A 19,521-nucleotide genomic window follows, 5' to 3' on the forward strand; every position below is an offset into this window, starting at 1 on the left:
TCAGCATTAGCCCCGACTGGAAACCAGGACGGGACTAAGGAGTGAGGGGCTACGGGGCAAGTTAGGCTCCTGAGTCGCGATGCTTAGGAGTGCCCCTTCACGTTCAAACGGGTTTCCATACCTTGGCTCCACTCGGGGAGGGGCGCGTGACGACCAGGTCCAAGGGACCTGGCTGGGTGGCGTGCGCTCGGGCGGGGCCCGGGTGTAGCCCCCGTGTCCAGCCCCCTCGCGCGGCACTCCCGAGGGGAGGCGTTGCGATGGTGTCGGACACTGAGCTCTGGGCTCCCTGAGGTTGGTACAACCGGAGGCCGCCCTCAGTTGTTTATCACCAGCGCGGAGCATAGCGCTTCTGTATGTGTACGGGCATAGCCACTCCTCGGCAGCGTCGTCAGACAGCGCGGAGCATGGTGCTTCCACTGGTACGTGGGAGGGGGCTCCCCTCCGGGAGGAGCCCCCGGGGCATGTACAGCCCCGCCCTGACACGTGGTCGGCACGGTAGGGCTAGGAGAGGTGTATCTGGGCACTCGTGAGCCAGCGCGGGACTCATGAGGCCCTACCTCGAGGCGGGTTGCGCCTGGCTCTGGGCCTTTATCAATGGTGTGTTCCTGCAGGGTGGTTAGAATGCAAATGCTCTACATCCTCAGATCCCGGCCCTCGAGCTAGCTCAGTCGCCGCTGGTATGACAGGTCGCGATGCCGTGGGTCAAGGCCAGGGGGTGAGGGCTGGAGAGCCAGTAGGAGCCCATGAGTCGCGATGCTCAGGTACCCCCCTTTTAACGTGCAAGCACTTTGCATGAAAGCGGGGAAGTCCGCGATAAGCAGCAGGTGATAATTGAGTGTGAAAGAGAAAATTCATTTTAAGCAGATGCGAGAAAAGCAAACGCTGCTGGGCCATGCCCGAGCAGCTCGGGGGTGATGCAGCCCGAGGGGCGCCCCCAACAAGGTGAGTAAAGAGCATAAGCAAAACGGATACATGCCGCAGGGACGGACCCACGCGACCTGGGAATGATGCGGCCCTGTGGGCACTCCCAGCTAAAACAGAACTTAGAAAGATGTCACCTGGTGCCGTTGAAGACGAAGTGATGTTGAAGAAGTGGGCACGGCGTGATGATGACGTCGACCCTCATGAGCCCCCAGGCCCAGGAGGCTCGGGAGGCTCCGGAGGCGCAGGTGGGTCTCCGAGGGCCATCTCCATCTCCGCCAGGACCGCATGATGCCTGACTTCCTGAGCCTCCAGAATGCTCCTCAGCAGGCGATGATGAGCGGTGACTGCATTCGGCAGGCCGAAAGGCATGGGAACGTAGCTGTGGGGTGGACCTTCGCAACGCCCCACGCGCGAAGGCCAGAGGCGCTCCTGAGACGCGGCTCGGTTGAGCCCTGGCACGTCGATGCAGATGCGCAGCCCACCATCCTTGCCTGGATGTGGGGCCACGGTGGGTAAGCGGCGGTTGCCGCACATGACTCTTGACTCCTGCAGCTCCTGGGTGTTTCTTGAGATGAACTCCTGTGGGTTCGGTCTTCCGTGCCTTGTACCTTCCTGAGGGAGACATGCCTGGAAGCACCCCTCCAAGTGGTGCCTGAGCGCCTCCCTCGTGACCTTGGCAAGGTCGGTGGCTCTCCAGGAAAGATCCCTCGAGCCCTGCCTGAGGAGGGCGCTGGGCGCGCCTTCCTATGCGAGAGAGGGTGGCGCTCCCTGATCGGGTGCCGATCCTGACGCAATGCCTCCGGAGGTGCCCGCCTCCTTGTGGCTTGGGCCAGGTGAAACCTTCTTCTTCTTAAGGGTCACCTCGGGAAGTTTTCCGTTCCTATGGTCTGGGTCTTCAATTGCTGCGGCTTGAAACGCGCGCTCAAGTGAACACACTGCGTCCCTTTCCTCACAGGGCACAGTGATGACTCCACCGCTTCCTGGCATCTTGAGGACATTGTATCCATGGTGAGTTATTGCCATGAACTTGGCCAGGGCTGGGTACCCGAGGATGGCGTTGTACGACAGACGAATGTGGGCGACATCGAAGTCGATGAGCTCGGTGCGGTAGTTGTTGCGCTGCCCGAAGGTGACTGGAAGGCGAACCTGCCCTATCGGAACAGTGGAACCATTAGTGACTCCTGAGAAGGGCTTGGTTGGCTGAAGCTGATCGTACGGCACTTGGAGATTGTCGAACGTCTTGACGGACAGGACATTGAGTCCTGCTCCGCCGTCAATGAGGGTCCTGGTGACCTGCACGTTGCTGATGACCGGGGAGCAAAGCATCGGGAGGACCCCGGCCGTTGCCGCGCACTTGAGCTGATCCGCTAAGCTGAACGTGATGGCGCACGCAGACCACCTGAGTGGGCGCGTGGCCTCAAGCTTGGGGAGGACTGCATTTACCTCGCGAGCAAACTACTTGAAGACGCGATGTGAGGCTGGGGCCTGCGCGCCACCCAAGATGCAAGCGATCGCGCGCGGCTCCTAGAAGCCCCCAGCCCCCTCGTCTTGATGTTGGTCTTCGTTCCTTCTTGGTGGTGATGGCAGAGGAGGAAGGCATGCGTTACCGTGCAGGCGATCCTCACGAGGCTGATCTCTCCAACCTCCCTCACGAGGCTGGTCCTGCCAGCGATCCTCGCGAGCTCGGTCACGCCACCCTTGGCGAGGGCCACGGTCTTCCCATCGTCTGCCACCTCTTCCTCCTCCTCGGCCATAGCCCCTGTCATTGCGCTCGGGGCGTCGGCCGACACGTCTATCTCTCACGGCCCTGAGCTCTTGACATTCGTTGGTGTTGTGGGTGTGGAGGTCGTGGTACACGCAGTACCGGCTGCCCTTGGATGACTCGGGCTGATCCCTGCCTCGCTTGGTGTCTGGCTCTGCTGCAAGCACGGCAGCCCCCTTACGCTTCACGTCCTTGGCCTTCGGTTTCTTCTCTTCTGGGTCAGCAGCCAGGAGTTCGATGAGGGAAAGGCGCCCTTCCTCAGCTCTGGCGCACTTGGTCGCCAAGTTGAACAGCTCCAGGGATGTGCACAGGTCTTCGTGGATTACTAGCTCCTCCTTCATCTTGATGTCGCGCACGCCATCGGAGAAGGCCGAGATGATGGCTTCTTTAGTCACCTTGGGGATCTTGAGGCGAGCGTTGTTGAAGCACTGGATGTATTTCTGCAGGGTTTCCCCTTGCTGCTGCTTGATGCGGCGCAGATCGCTCACGGCCGGGGGCTGGTCGCGAGTGCCCTGGAAGTTGGGGATGAAGCGGGTGCGCATCTCGTCCCATGAGGAGATCGTGCCAGGGGCCAGGTTCAGGAGCCAGGTGCAGGCCCCGTCCTTGAGCGTCATGGGAAACCAGTTCGCATTGACCCTTTCGTCTCCGTTGGCGGCTTCGATGCACAGCTCGTAGAGCTGCAGGAACTCCGCAGGGTCCGCCGTGCCATCGTAGCGAGGAGGCAGGTCAGGCTTGAACTTTCCTGGCCATGCGACGCCGCGTAGCTCGGGGGTGAGGGCGCGGCAGCCGGCTGTGGCCACCGGTGCCCTTTGATGGTACTGACCTTGCTCTTGGGGATTGTCGCGCGCCGCCGCTTGAAGCAGGGCGGGGTCTTGGCGTGGAGGTGCAGGGACGCGATCTTGGCGCGCCGGTGCTGGGAGTGCGCGAGCACCTTCTCGGGGATGAGGGATCTCTTGGCAGCTCCTTTCTTGCTGCGCAGGCGCCGGACGCGGAGGGTCTCGCCCTGGGGCTGCGCGCCTTGGAGCCAGGGCACCTTCTTGGGGAGGAGGTGGTGGAGGCACCTCCTGATCTTTGCCTCCCGCGCGGAATGGAGGGCGAGGCAGTGAGAAGGACGGCAAGGGGGAGCCCCCTGCTGCGCTGACGAGCTCGGTGATGCGGGCGAGCCAGTCCTCGTAGAGGTCGTCGACGGGGCGGTAGTGCAGGAGCTCTCTTGCCAGGAGCAGCGCAGCGTGTGCGTCTGCGGGGGCGCGACGGGTGTGGGACGACGAAGCGGCTGGAGTTGGCGACGGTGTGGCGGTGCGGCCCTCCCGCCGTACCGATGGATGCTGGGACGAGGCCTGCTGCTCGTTCCCTGCCAGACCGGTGGCGGCGTTGGCGGCAGGCGACGGGGAACGATGAGGGTGACCGCCGACGGGCGCCGTCTGGGCGACGCAGGTGGCGAGAGCAGCCCGGCGCTCGTTGCGAGCCCGACGAGCATCAGCCATGGACACGATGGAAGATCACACGTGAACAGCGGAAGAAAGATTCCGGCGCACCCCTACCTGGCGCGCCAAATGTCGGATTTCGGGTTCCGGCAGACCCTTGAGGTTCGAACACTGGGGTGCGCGCGGAGATCTCTCCCCTACCGATCTACGTCCAATCTCCTTGCGTGATCTAAGCTGGAAACAACGAACAACACAAGGGACACAAGGTTTATACTGGTTCGGGCCACCGTTGTGGTGTAATACCCTACTCCAGTGTGTGGTGTGGTGGATTGCCTCAGGGGCTGATGATGAACAGTTCAAAGGAAGAACATCCTCGCGAGAGGTGTTCTTGAGCTAGTGCTATGAACTGCTAGGGTGAGTTCAGTCGCCTCTCTCTCTCTCTGTGCTAGGGCTCTACTAGATTTCTCGCCCTTCTACTCCGTGGTGGCTAGCTCTATTTATAGGGGCCCTGGGCCTCTCCCCAAATAATGAGCGGGAAGGGCGCCAACAATTGGCCATTTTGAAGGGGAACATCTGGTACAAGTTATCCTGACCAAAGGTGGTCTTCGGCTGCCAAAAGTACTGGCGGTGACGCCGTCTTGGGCTCCACGGTGACCTCCGTCCTGTCGCTCTGCTGGTCTTGGTCTCGTTGCACCGGAATGATAACCTTTGCTTGATGCCTTTGTCTGTGCTTGCCCCCTTTGCACCAAAGAGGAAACAAGGACACTGCGCAGGCCGGCACCCGCCTGGTCTCGATCGTCATGGCTTGCATCACGGGTTCCTCGCGAGGTACCCCTGCCTTGATCTCTCCACCTCCTCGCGAGCCTTCCTGAAGAGGCTGCCTTTGAGGAAGCTTCTGGTCGTCCGCCCCGCGAGGCTTGACCCCTCGCGAGGGTCTTGAGCTTGAGTCGATGAAGATGGGCCTTGCTGGGCCCCTACTTGAGCCACGCCGCAGGCCGCAGGCAGGCAAGTCTGGGGACCCCCGTTCCCAGAACGCCGACAGGCGTAGCCACACTCGGTTCAACTAAAGTTGGAGAAACTGACACCCGCCAGCCACCTGTGTGCAAAGCACGTCGGTAGAACCAGTCCCGCGTAAGCGTACGCGTAATGTCGGTCCGGGCCGCTTCATCCAACAATACCGCCGAACCAAAGTATGACATGCTGGTAAGAAGTATGACTTGTATCACCCACAACTCACTTGTGTTCTACTCGTGCATATAATATCAATGCATAAAACCAGGCTCTGATGCCACTGTTGGGGAACGTAGTAATTTCAAAAAAAAATCCTACGCACACACAGGATCATGGTGATGCATAGCAACGAGAGGGGAGAGTGTTGTCCACGTACCCTCGTAGACCGAAAGCGGAAGTGTTAGCACAACACGGTTGATGTAGTCGTACGTCTTCACGATCCGGCCGATCCAAGTACCAAACGCACGGCACCTCCGAGTTTAGCACACGTTCAGCTCGATGACGTCCAGCGAACTCCGATCCAGCAGAGCTTCACGGGTGAGTTCCGTCAGCACGACGGCGTGATGACAGTGATGATGTTGCTACCGACACAGGGCTTCGCCTAAGCACCGCTATGATATGACCGAGGTGGAATATGGTGGAGGGGGGCACCGCACACGGCTGGGAGAGATCAACATATCAACTTGTGTGTCTTGGGGTGCCCCTGCCCCCGTATATAAAGGAGCAAGGGAGGAGGAGGCCGGCCCTAGGAGGGGCGCGCCAAGGGAGTAGGATTCGTACTCCTAGCACAAGTTGATCTGTTGATCTCTCCCAGCCGTGTGCGGTGCCCCCCTCCACCATATTCCACCCCGCAAAAAAAGGAGTAGGTTTCCTCCTTTCCTAGTCCAACTAGGAGAAGGGGGAAAGGAGGGGAGTGGAGAAGAAAGGGAGAGGGGGGCCGCGCCCCAAACCCCTTGTCCAATTCAGACTGGGCTTGGGAGGGGCGCGCGCCACCTCCTGGCTGCTGCCTCTCCTTCCCACTAAGCCCCATTAAGGCCCAATACTACTTCCCTGTATTCCCATAACTCCCCGGTATTCCGAAAAATACACGAATCGCTCAGAACCTTTCCGATGTCCGAATATAGTCGTCCAATATATCGATCTTTACATCTCGACCATTTCGAGACTCCTCGTCATGTCCCCAATGTCATCTGGGACTCCGAACTACCTTTGGTACATCAAATCACATAACTCATAATATAAATCGTCACTGAAACTTTAAGCGTGCAGACCCTACGGGTTCGAGAACTATGTAGACATGACCGAGACATGTCTCCGGTCAATAACCAATAGCGGAACCTGGATGCTCATATTGGTTTCTACATATTCTACGAAGATCTTTATCGGTCAAACCGCATAACAACATACGTTGTTTCCTTTGTCATCGATATGTTACTTGCCCGAGATTCGATCGTCGGTATCTTAATACCTAGTTCAATCTCGTTACCGGCAAGTCTCTTTACTCGTTCTGTAATACATCATCCTGCAACTAACTCATTAGTTACAATGCTTGCAAGGCTTATAGTGATGTGCATTACCGAGTGGGTCCAGAGATACCTCTCCGATAATCGGAGTGACAAATCCTAATCTCGAAATACGCCAACTCAACAAGTACCTTCGGAGACACCTGTAGAGCACCTTTATAATCACCCAGTTACATTGTGACGTTTGGTAGCACACAAAGTGTTCCTCCGGTAAACGGGAGTTGCATAATCTCATAGTCATAGGAACATGTATAAGTCATGAAGAAAGCAATAGCAACAAACTAAACGATCATCGTGCTAAGCTAATGGATGGGGCAAGTCAATCACATCATTCTCTAATGATGTGATCCCGTTAATCAAATGACAACTCATGTCTACGGTTAGGAAACATAACCATCATTGATTCAACGAGCTAGTCAAGTAGAGGCATACTAGTGACACTATGTTTGTCTATGTATTCACACATGTATTATGTTTCCGGTTAATACAATTCTAGCATGAATAATAAACATTTATCATGAAATAAGAAAATAAATAATAACTTTATTATTGCCTCTAGGGCATATTTCCTTCAGCTTCATCCCTCGGCTTGTACTCCCCCTGTCGTTTCATAATGTAGTGCATATAGATCCAGGCCTGGACACTTGTTAGTTTCTAATATTGACTTGTTGCTTGTAGGTACATATACCCTTGGCAAGGATCCACGCATCGACCCTTTTTGCGTATGGGGCAATAAGATATTCATGAACAAGCATCAAGTGAGGGAACTGATAAGGATTATTAGCAAAAAAATATGAATGGTGGCAAGCAAATTATTTGTTTATGCTCTATCCAACACAACAATGAGCTGTAGGATGGTAACTACAAACTCTGCAGCCTTCTCTTTTTACTTCCCATAATGACTTGTTAGATAACAATGTCTGAATCTTTTTCGTTCGTAGTGGTTCCCGAAACAGTTCACTCAAGATTACCTCGCAAAGTACATGACTGGTGGACATGCAATGAAGGTTAAAGTATTTCATCCAGACTACAATGAGCACCGAGAAGTCGTAATGAAGACAGTGAAGGATGGACGGGCAACCATCACAAGAGGTTGGCCTAGAGTCGTGCGCGCATTACGCATGGAGGAGGGCACAATATGGGCATTCCGCTTCACTTTCTCCAGCAACCAGAATGTCTTTCGCCTCTCTTTTTACAGTCTTTTAGTACAACTGTGGTTCATCATTCTTTATTTGGTGCTTCTGTAGTTCTTCGATATATGTACCTGTGCATCGAATTATGCATTTGTGGTTGAACCTATATTTGTAATAAACATGGTTGGATATGAAATAAGTGATTGCCTACTTTCAAATTCAAAATATGTGATTTTTAAATTAGGGATTAATTAGGGATTACACTGCACACTGTTTGCTAAAGCGAAACGTCCGCGATAGACGCGGAGATCAGACACGTTTCTAGGATCCACTATGTGTGCGATCAATCTCCACTACACACACAATCAGCCAAGAAAAACATGTGCAATTAACAACAACATCGCACATAATTCTTCCTTATTAAATGTTTGCGATAGTCACCTTATCATACACGCTTCAAAACTATGGACTGTTTGTGATGTTGGGCGCATCACAAACATTTGGTCATAGAAGAACACGTGCGATGTACATACTAATGGAAACAAATTTCTTGGATCGACTATGTGGAATGTACATACGAATGGAAACGTTTAGCGGGGACCGACTGTGTGGGATGTACTTACGACTGGAAACGATTTCGCCTGTATAATTGTATTTTTTAGCACTACTGTACGCATAACCGTATTTGAGCGCTCGTCAGTCGCACACGACCTCATTTTGCCGAGCGTGTGTGCCAGGAGGGCATATCCCCGACGGTTCCTGAGTCGTGTGGGAAGGACCCCCCTATCGCAGTCACTCACTTGACGATGGTTCCAAATGCCGTCGCGAAAAGGGGTTAAAAACTGTTTGTATAGCACCAACGTGTACCAGTGACAGCCAGAACTTTGTAGCAAAACCCCACCATGCCGCCAAGAATAGAAAAGACGCAAATTCAAGGGAAGCAAGCAAGAACATTGAGAAAAAGATTGCATCTACCACAATAGATCTTATCTTTTGCCCGCACAAAACTTTCCTTAAATAATAGATCATATCTACCACAACAGGTTTCATCTACTACTATAAATTATTGTGCAATATCCACACAAAAAACTATGTACTAGATCATAACCTGCACATCTACTCATAGATCGCTCATGATGTCACTGTTGGGAATCGTAATAGAAAATAAAAAAGCCTACGAATCTAAACAAGATCACTATGAAAATGTGCATACAAGGTTATTAGATCTTTACTAACAACAAGTTGCAGCGGAAGAAGAGTTGGTGAAGATCTTGTTCTTGAAGTCCCACGAACCGATCCCTCGAACTAGAACCGAACATACGCCCCCTCTGTGGATTGCACATGTATGACACCTTTGATGGAAGCAATTTGCCATCCAGAGCTTCACGATGCCTGAGAAGAAGTAGAGGGAGGAGCATCCCTTTGAGGAGAGTTATTATGGAGAACAAGAAGGAGTGGGGGCGCCTGAACTTCGCGGGAACTTGTGTGTTTAATAGGGGTGCCCCATGAGTATATATAGGTGGGAGGGAAGGAGGCCGACTTGTGGGAGGGTTGCCGACTTGGACGAGAGGCTCCCTCCCATAAGGGCGGTGGCCAAAGGAGCTGGGGCCCCTTCTCCCACCCTAGCCGCACCCTTCACTTGTAGGGTAAGGCAAGGTGGTAAGGGGCAGTTCATGGGGCCTATACTTATTCCAGGGGCTGCCCTCTAATAGGCCTAGCCTATTTGGGGTGGACCATGACCCCAATAATTATTTCCAAGTCATAACCACGCACGCATATGAGGTCATACACGTACCCATGTGGATACACATATACACTAATTTTTGTTTATATCTCAAAACATTTAAAATACATATACTTCAAAAATTAAGATTTATATTTTGTTTTAAATATTCACTGCAAATTTAAAAGATGTTAATGCGGTGTAAAGTTTTCGTAGAATTTTTTTAAAGAGGTTTGTACAGTTAAAAAAAGTTCATGGCATTTAAAAAAATATTCACGCGTTTCAGAAAATTTTCATGATGTTTTTTAATATAAAATAATAAAAAATGTTAATATAATTTTAAAAAAATGTTTCATACTATTAATTACTTTTCGTAACATTTAAAATTAAACATTCACACATTTATGAAAAAATTCCATGGAAATTAAAATTTTTTATACAATATAAAAGATTTTCACGTAAGTTAAAAAATGTTTATACCATCCAAAAAATATACATAACATTTAAAAATGTTCACATGTTCCAAAAGTATATTCATAACTTTCAAAAAAATGTTTGTATAATATAAAATATATTCCATACCACTCAAAAAGTGTTCAGTGTGTATTTAAAAATATTTAACATTTATTAGGAAAAATAAACATCTATTTGAAGTAATGTCCATCATATACTTAGAAAATGTTCAACGTGTGTCAAAAAAATGTTACATGATGTATAAAAAAATGTACAACATGCATTTATATAAGAAAAAGGAAAGGAGAAAATAAACAATGAAAACCGATAAAAACACATATAAAAGAGAGGAAGATTTTTTTTTATATGAGAGGTTGTAAAAACGGTCCTTAGAACCTTCTCAAAACCGCTCCAGGGAGAGCGAGAGATTAGGCGGGAATCTCGCAACAAGCGAGATATAGGCCTTATTTGGTTTATAAGTCTTAGGACTTTTTTTAGTTTCAACTTATAAGTCCCAAGTCCATAAAAAATCTCTACATGTTCGGTTCCTGGGACTTATAAGTCTTTATAAAACCATATTACAACTATAAGTCTTTATAAGTCCCTTCTTAAAAGTTTTATTTCATAAATTTCAAATACCCACTTTAAGTCTCTATAAGTCCCTCATATTTAATTTAGATGAGACTTATTTAAATTCATAAACCAATAAGTTCCTGAAAACAAACACCCTCGTAGCCCCCGCGATGGTGTGGCCAAAAACTGCACTGGATCTGCTTGGTTTGGGCTGGTACTTTCGGTCCGAACCCATTCTCGGTGCCCCTCGGCGATTCTGCGACGGATTCGGACGAGCGAAGGGCGAGCGAGAGGGGTTGCCTGCCACCAGCCGGAGCGCTGCCCGACCACGTTCCCCGTCATCAGAAGGCGAGCGAGAGGGGTTGCCTGCCTCCTCCAGCTCCGCTCATCTGGCGCCGCCTCCCCGCCGCGCTGCTCCTTCCTCGCCGTCAAGAGAGTGTGAGAGAGGTAAGCCCTCGCCGAGATCTGTCTATTGCTCCAGCTCCTCGCGGGCACGTTCTTCCGATGCGTGTTCCGGGCCTCGATTCGGTGCTCGTTGCGACGGCAGCGGAGGTGCCAAGAGCGTAGGACCCGTTTCCCGCCCAAACCATTCCCAGGCCGAGCTGTTTCCACGCACGAGAACACGAGCACGAGGAAAGGGGAAAAGACTTATGGGGCCCCTTTCTGCAGTTTTTCCACTAGGGTTTTGGGATGATGCTGATTCTAAGGTTCCTGAGGTTCCAAGGTTTAATTGAACCCCATTCCCCACGTTATGTAGCTTGCTCGGATCGATTCGTTTCGCTTTTGTAGCATTTTTCTCTGGTAGTTCTTTAAATTGGAGTATATTGATTTTGTGTGGTGGGAATTGCTGCAAGTGATTGCGGGAAGTGTATTACGAAGCTTTTGGGATGCTCCGTTTCCGGCATCAATTACCGAAAGATAGTCTGATTTTGGTACTGCGGTGGCTTAGGGTTTTAGCCTCGTTTTAACTGGTACTGTGGTGTTGGAATGTTGCAAGTTGGCCATCTTTTGCCAAATCCACAACTTCCTTGATATGTTAAGCTGTAATTCCAGTCAAGCTCTGCTGCTCCTGCCCATTCGTGTCTGCAAGTAATGTCTTCTTTTATTTTTAGGCATGCAATGCAAGTAAGGTCTATGATATTCTATCGCTGCAATTGGCTCATGTTTCTAATGTGATAGGTAGATCCTATCGAAAAAAATGGAAGAGGTGGAAAATACCAGCAAGCGCAAAGCACCCGAGCTGGATTCCGAGGACAGTTCCGCTGCCGCTGTTATGAATGGACAGCAGTCGCTGCCTGGCTCGGCTGCCAAGCGTCAGAACCTCGCCCGGTCGTGCATCCATGAGGTTGCTGCCCCCAATGGCTACGATTTGTCTAAGGACGAGGCCGTACATGGGACCCTTTCAAACCCTGTGTTTAATGGGAACATGGCCAAGACATACCCGTTTCAGCTCGACCCCTTCCAGACTGTCTCGGTCGCCTGCTTGGAGAGGAACGAATCTGTCTTGGTCTCAGCTCACACCTCTGCGGGGAAGACAGCCATTGCTGAGTACGCCATTGCAATGTCGTTTAGAGACAAGCAGAGGGTTATATATACCTCTCCACTGAAGGCTCTGAGCAATCAGAAGTACCGTGAGCTTAGTCAGGAGTTTTCTGATGTTGGTTTGATGACTGGTGATGTCACGCTTCAGCCAAATGCTACTTGCCTGGTCATGACGACGGAAATCCTGAGGGCAATGCTCTATAGGGGTTCTGAGGTGATCAAGGAAGTTGGTTGGGTTATATTTGATGAGATCCACTACATGAAGGACCGGGAGAGAGGCGTTGTGTGGGAAGAGAGTATAGTTTTCCTTCCACCTGCCATCAAGATGGTCTTTCTTTCTGCTACCATGTCGAATGCAACTGAGTTTGCTGAGTGGATATGCAATCTGCACAAGCAGCCTTGTCATGTGGTGTACACAGACTTCAGGCCGACACCGTTACAGCACTACGTGTTCCCAATAGGTGGGTCTGGTCTCTACCTCGTAGTAGATGAAAATGGTCAGTTCAGGGAGGATAATTTTCTGAAGCTGCAAGACACATTTGCGAAGCAACCTAGTCAACTAGATGGGAAGAAGAATGGTGGGCCTAAAGCCAGTGGTCGAATTGCAAAAGGCGGGAATGCTTCTGGAACTTCTGACATATACAGAATTGTCAAGGTAGGCAGCCACTGACATACTTCAGTGCAAGATAAATTCTGGCCTTATTGTGCATTCTGAATTTACAAATAATAGATGGTTTATGCTTTCTTGTACAAGCATGCATATTTTTGTAGTTTACCACCTGCTGGCTTTTAAAACTAGGGAACAGTTCGTGTTTCACTTGATGATATTCACTGTTTAGCTGTTGATGTTTTATAGTTTGGTTTAGTTTCTTCCAGTCAATATCCCTGCTTAATTTCGATGATTGCTAATTTGCAGATGATTATGGAGCGCAAGTTTCAACCAGTCATTATTTTCAGCTTTAGTAGAAGGGAATGTGAGCACCATGCGATGTCGATGTCAAAACTTGATTTCAACACTGAAGAAGAAAAGGATAGCATTGAACAGGTTTTCCGTAGTGCTATTTTCTGTTTAAGCGAGGAAGATAGAGGTTTACCTGCTATAGAGTTGATGTTGCCTCTTCTTAAACGAGGTATTGCAGTACACCATTCTGGACTGCTTCCAATAATTAAGGAGCTGGTGGAATTGCTCTTCCAAGAAGGTCTTGTGAAAGCTCTCTTTGCTACTGAGACGGTGTGCGCTTTAACCTGATTATCCCACTTGAGCTAAACTTATTTTATCCATTGACTGCATAATCTGGAATTGTACTCCTCAAAGGAACTTCTATTTTGGTTTTTGAACTAGAGAAAATCAGATTACTATTGTTTTATACTTTCTGAATTATTTTCACTCTTTAGTAGCAGCATTTGATTAACTCATGATTGTTATTCTTCAGTTTGCCATGGGACTGAACATGCCTGCAAAAACAGTTGTCTTTACATCTGTCAAAAAATGGGATGGTGATAGTAACCGTTTTATTGGTTCTGGAGAATATATACAGGTAAATCTTATGTACATGAAGTGAAGTCAGGCATATATATGTAGAGTTAGTAGGTCGAATAGAATATACGAGCCCTTCTCACAATAATTTTGTATTTTCTTTCTAGATGAGTGGAAGAGCCGGTCGGCGTGGGAAGGATGAACGTGGCATTTGTGTTATAATGATAGATGAAAAGGTAAGGCTGTGTAATCTTCTGTTCCAACTAATATAGCATGATGATCATGCATGGAACCATGAGTTGGCTGCGAGATCTTATGGGTTTCACCTCTAGCCTACCCCAACTTGTTTGGGACAAAAGGCTTTGTTGTTGTTGATGATGATGATGGTGGTGATGATCATGCACGGAATTAGTATATCTTTCTAGTACAATAATTTGATCAAATGCACCCTCCATCCAGATTTTGCAGTTGTCTTTCTGCGTTGATTATGATAATGAAATGTGATAACTTATTACTGCCTTATTTTTGTCTAACGCAAATCATTGCTATTTCACTTGTAGTCATGGTTCTGATTTTGGTAGATGTTTACCAGTTTGATTTTTAAACTTAACTGTTTTTATTAGTTATTTATGGTATGCAGTGGCATGTAATCGGAAGTCATTATGAGCTTATTTTTTTAGACTATTGAACTTTGCATTTGAAAGATACATGCTCTGTTCTTAGTTCTCACCTGAGTAGTTGTGTTGAATTTTTTTGTTCTGTTGAAGTCGTCCTCCCAACAGACTGTTCTATGTTCATGCTTGAATTTACTTCTCATATCAAGCTTTACTTAGCTTGCAATACTTGTTATGCAAAATTAATTTGCTCTGAATTCTTAGTAGTTGTGTTAACATTCATTTTGTGCTATTGAAGCTGTCCTGCAAGACACTTGTTTTGTTACATATTCATGCTTGAATTGCTTTTCAAGATCTATTTTGTATGCTGTGATTCTTATGCAACATATATACACTAAAGCTTTTGTTTTGTTTTCACGTGCTTCCTTTAGTTTGACATTTGGCCTTTGGTATTAACATAATTTAACTTTTCAGATGGAAATGAGTGTTATCAAGGACATGGTGTTAGGTAAACCAGCACCTCTCATCAGTACTTTCCGACTGAGCTACTACACCATTCTGAATTTGCTGAGTCGCGCGGAGGGCCAATTTACTGCTGAACATGTGATCCGGAATTCATTCCACCAGTTTCAGTATGAAAAGGTCTGTATCAACCTTAAAGATACCTCTCATGACATATCCTTTTGAATGCCAAAGATTAGCTTCCCTTGCTTTTCAGGCATTACCTGAAGTGGTTCAGAAGATTACAAGGTTGGAAAATGAAGCTAGCTTGCTGGGCTCTTCGGGAGAGGTATGCTATTTCGGTTGTAATATACATTATTGCGCTTCTGTTTGACTAACAATGTATCACCTCTACTTGTACAGAATGATCTTGCTGAATATCACAAATTGGGGCTTGATATATCTGAACTTGAGAAGAAAATCATGTCTGAGATGATTAGACCAGAGAGAGCTTTGTTATATTTGGTTCCTGGAAGGCTGGTACGTAACTATTTCTCCTAGGTTCTGTTCTTGCTTGAGGATGAGATGTACATTTTCATCAGTTATCGCCGCTTATGATGTGGATTCTGTAAAATTTACACAGATTCCATTTCACTGAGTAATTTGCATCATGGCAGGTTAAGGTGAGGGATGGTTCAACAGACTGGGGATGGGGTGTGGTTGTAAATGTTGTAAAGAAACCTTCAACATCTAGTAGTCTCCCCCCTGCATTAAGTGCATCCCGCAATAATAACTATATAGTGGATACCTTGCTTCATTGTTCTTCTAGTTCGAGTGAGAGCGGATTGCATTCGAAGCCATGCCCACCTCGCCCTGGGGAGAAGGGAGAAATGCATGTGGTGAGTTGAAGATCGTGACAAAGGATTTTATTGTGGTCGTTTATCTTCAGTTCGCTAGACTATCATTTTATTATTCTCATTTAGCGATGGCCCAAAATTTACTTTTGACCAATGTTGAGATTTTTGCAGGTGCCTGTACCATTACCTTTAGTATGTGGTCTAAGCAGCATTAGAATCAGCATTCCATCTGATCTGCGACCACCTGAAGCAAGACAAAACATACTTTTTGCAGTTCAAGAACTAGGAAAGCGTTACCCCCAAGGGCTTCCAAAGCTACATCCAATTACGGTGAAAATTCTTCTTACATAATCTTTTCAGCTCGTTGTTAATTTTGCACTAGAAGTACCATTTTTGTTTAGAGGCTGAAAGTTCCAAAAAAAGGAAGTCAAATTTATCTTGTCAGGATTTAGATGCACATTAGCACAGCTCTCCAGATGAGATATATCATATCTGTTTTTCCTCAGTACATCGTCCATGCATGTTATACAGACGGGGAAAACAAATGCTATAGCCCGCAAAAAAAGAAGTTTCTCCGATCATTCTTTCCTAAAAATATATCACCTGTCATCCTAAAGCAATAATTTTGAATTATGGTGTCATTTTTTGACATTCTGGTATAATTAACAGGACATGGGTATTGAAGAACCTGAATTAGTTGACCTGGTTCATAAACTTGAGGATCTTGAGCAGAAACTATGTTCTCACCCACTTCATAAGGTATGCCTTATCGTCACCTTTCAATTAAGAAATGCCCAGTCCTGTTTTTACTTGATGCACTTATTTTTTTTTGCTATTTTTGTGTGTCAGTCTGATCAAAGTGAGCAGCAACTGTCATGGTACCAAAGAAAAGCTGAACTGAATCATGAAATTCAGCAACTAAAGTCAAAGATGCGGGATTCACAGGTTGGTTGAATGTTTGCATGGTTGATCCTTGTTAAACAGCTAAATGTGTTCTCACATTCTCCTCCATTCAGCTACAAAAATTTAGGGATGAACTGAAAAACCGGTCTCGTGTTCTGAAGATGCTGGGTCATATTGATGCGGATGGTGTTCTCCAGTTAAAGGGGCGTGCTGCCTGTTTGATAGACACTGGGGATGAGCTGCTTATCACTGAGCTTATGTTTAATGGTACCTGTTTAATATGACTCTGGGTTCAGTTTTTGCTTACTTTATATTCAGTATTGCATTAATATGTTTATGTGACTAGGTACATTTAATGATCTTGATCATCATCAAGTTGCTTCCGTTGTTAGCTGCTTTGTTCCGTGTGAGAAGTCAAGTGAGCAAATACGCCTGAGAAATGAGCTTTCTAAACCAATGATGCAGCTCCAGGAGGCTGCAAGAAAAATAGCTGAGGTGCATACTTGTTGTATACTTGTATCATCACTATATCGCCACCCATCTCCCTAGTCCCTGTGCTTGATTGGGAACTCTGATTTCTCACTCTTGTTTTAGGTACAACGGGAATGCAAATTGGACATCAATGTTGAGGAATATGTTGAATCAACTTGTAAACCCTACCTGATGGACGTCATATACTGCTGGTCAAAGGTTGGTCAGACTATGCAGTTCATTAAACTATAGATCTTGTGTTCCATTTTTTCTTTTTGGAAATTCTCCAGGCATTAAGATATCTTATTTCCAATTGTGACATTGATTCTTATCATGCATAATCTCGACATCTGATGCAATCATACTCTGCATCTGTACTGCTGCTGCAGTTTTTGTAGTTATATTATGTGTAGAGTCCTGAAACATTTTCCTCACAGGGCGCCACATTCGGAGAGGTGACAGAAATGACTGACATTTTTGAAGGAAGCATCATACGGCTAGTTAGGAGGCTGGATGAATTTCTGAATCAGGTAAACCACCTGTTGGTTCCGGGCACTAGTACTAAAACCACTTGGATAATGAGAGTGTCTGTCTTTGATTATCCCATTTGACTTAAAGTGCATGCGAATAAAAAAAATCTGCCTTTGATTGATCCATTAGATCAATGTGCATGTGAATACAAGTGTGACATGTCCTTCTAGCGAAATGTCCATAAACTGCATTTACTCTCAACTGTGACATGACAGAATATGATGAACAAGTTGGACTGTAGCTAAGATATGTAAGAAATGTTATCTATTTATGTTTATCTCCATATATAGAAGTTGTGATTGGCATCGATTTTCTTCTTTGCCCTTTTCTGCATGCCCAACACTTTACTTTTATATTACAAAGTTCTGGAAATAGTCAGGAAAATAAGCTTGCTTTGTTTTCCTTTGTCGAACCAACTGACTTAATTTATTTGCCAGCTAAAAGCCGCTGCTGAAGCTGTTGGGGAGGTCAACCTTGAGAACAAGTTTGGATCGGCTAGTGAGAGCTTACGCCGTGGCATCATGTTTGCTAACTCATTGTATCTGTGATGAGTGCTCCAGCAGTTGTAACATACAGTATATGTTAACAAACCAAACGTAGCTGTTTTGTTTTTTGTTTTTGACAGCCCTTATCTGTGGGAGTGTAGGTTGTAGCCTTGGTAACCCCTAGGCAATTTATTTTGGAAATTCTTATCCAGGCAACATCGTGCATTCAATTTTGCAGCAAAATTGTTAGGGAAATCCTATTTAGCGTCTGGCGCTTCAGGCGCGGGTTACAGGTGTTTTTACAAACTGGCGCCTGAAGCAGCTCCTTCACCGGTTACAAGTGTTTTTACAAACTGGCGCCTGAAGCAGCTCCTTCACGGGGAGTTGCAATAACGGCCTGGGGCAACACACGACTTGTGTTCAGTTACTCCCATTTCCCCATTCTGTTCTTTCCTTTTTCTTTTCTCTTTCTTGTTTGTATTTTCAGTTTTTCTTTCTTTTTCAAAGATGCACAAACTTTTTAAAATTCGACGACCTATTTCTTCCAACCACTGAACTATTTTTCGAATTTGACGAACTTTTTCAAATTCGTTCAACTTTTTTTCCAATTCAATGAACTTTTCTCAAATTTGTTTTTTTTCAAAACCATGAACTTTTCTCAAAATTTGGTGATTTTTTAAAAATTCATTGAACGTTCTTTTCAAACCAACAAACCTTTTTCAAATTCTATTAACTTTTTAAAAAAATTGTCGAACGTTTTCTAAATTTGACGGACTCTTTTTCAATTTGATTAACTTTTTTCAAAACTGATTAACTTTTTCAGTTCTAATAAACTTTTTTTAAATCGATGAACTCTTTTTTGAAACCAATGGATATTTTTTAATTCCCATGATTTTTTTACAAAATTGATGACCTTATTTTCAAACTTGTGAACTTTTTTGGGGAATCGATGAACTTTTTAAAAAATGGATGAACTTCTTTACAAAATCAATGAATGTTTTTTCAAAATAGATGATTTTTTTTTTCAACTTCACGAACTTTTTTCTGATCTTTAAAAAATAATAATTTTGTGAACCTTTTTTTAAATCGATGGACTTCCTTCAAATTTGTGAACTTTTTTTCCCGGATTTCGATGACCTTTTTTCCACTTTGAGATTTTTTTTGGAGTTTGTAAACTGTTTTTTACAATCTATGAATATTGTTGAATTCACGAACTTTTGTCGATTTTCTGCGGGTTTTTTTTTTTCAATTTTTTGTGTTTTTTCTAGAGGTCAATGTTTGACTGGTTAACTGTCGAACGAAGCGTATGTTTTTTTTCTTCTGAACATAGTACAGATGCAAGCGTTCATACATACGCGCATACACTCATCCTGTGAATGCACACATGCTCACCCTGTCGGATGTGGGGTTCCGGCAAATTCTTAAGGTTCGAACACTGGGGTGCGCGCGAAGTCTTTTCCTTCTACCGATCTATGCCCTACCTTGCTAAGATCTCGCGGACGAACTCGCAACACAGAAAGACACAAGATTTATACTGGTTCGGGCCACCGTTGTGGTGTAACACCCTACTCCAGTGTGGTGGTGGTGGATTGCCTCTTGGGCTGATGACGAACAATACAATGGGAAGAACAGCCTCCTGAGGTTGAGGTGTTCTTATGCGTGGCTAACTTGTGT

The 19,521-nt window shown here is 46.5% G+C and overlaps 1 protein-coding gene across 3 annotated transcripts; it reads left to right on the plus strand.

Moving 5' to 3' along the window:
* Positions 1-10,750: 10,750 nt before the first annotated feature.
* On the plus strand, positions 10,751-18,072 carry LOC125550813 (DExH-box ATP-dependent RNA helicase DExH10). Of its 3 annotated transcripts, none has more exons than XM_048713909.1 (17): positions 10,751-10,973; positions 11,706-12,723; positions 12,985-13,299; positions 13,502-13,606; positions 13,713-13,781; positions 14,634-14,801; positions 14,878-14,949; positions 15,024-15,140; positions 15,278-15,499; positions 15,629-15,787; positions 16,127-16,216; positions 16,307-16,402; positions 16,474-16,627; positions 16,707-16,855; positions 16,955-17,050; positions 17,269-17,361; positions 17,800-18,072. In XM_048713909.1, exons 2-17 carry the CDS (start codon positions 11,725-11,727, stop codon positions 17,908-17,910), a joined length of 3,015 nt encoding a protein of 1,004 aa, XP_048569866.1. In that variant the 5' UTR covers positions 10,751-10,973; positions 11,706-11,724; the 3' UTR covers positions 17,911-18,072. The 3 variants fall into 3 exon arrangements, with proteins under 3 accessions (XP_048569866.1, XP_048569867.1, XP_048569868.1); XM_048713910.1 differs by having other exon boundaries at positions 10,752-10,977; positions 11,710-12,723; XM_048713911.1 differs by having other exon boundaries at positions 10,752-10,973; positions 11,710-12,723.
* The last annotated feature ends 1,449 nt before the right edge of the window (positions 18,073-19,521 follow it).

This window comes from Triticum urartu, chromosome 4 (assembly GCF_003073215.2).
Source record: "Triticum urartu cultivar G1812 chromosome 4, Tu2.1, whole genome shotgun sequence".
Lineage (NCBI taxonomy): Eukaryota > Viridiplantae > Streptophyta > Magnoliopsida > Poales > Poaceae > Triticum > Triticum urartu.

Excerpts from the sequence above, each read along its gene's own strand:
- LOC125550813 (XM_048713909.1), top strand. The coding sequence starts at position 11,725 with ATGGAAGAGGTGGAAAATACCAGCAAGCGCAAAGCACCCGAGCTGGAT. Across the intron at positions 13,782-14,633 it reads TTATAATGATAGATGAAAAG|ATGGAAATGAGTGTTATCAA; the intron begins GTAAGGCTGTGT and ends TTAACTTTTCAG. Across the intron at positions 16,628-16,706 it reads CACTGAGCTTATGTTTAATG|GTACATTTAATGATCTTGAT; the intron begins GTACCTGTTTAA and ends TTATGTGACTAG.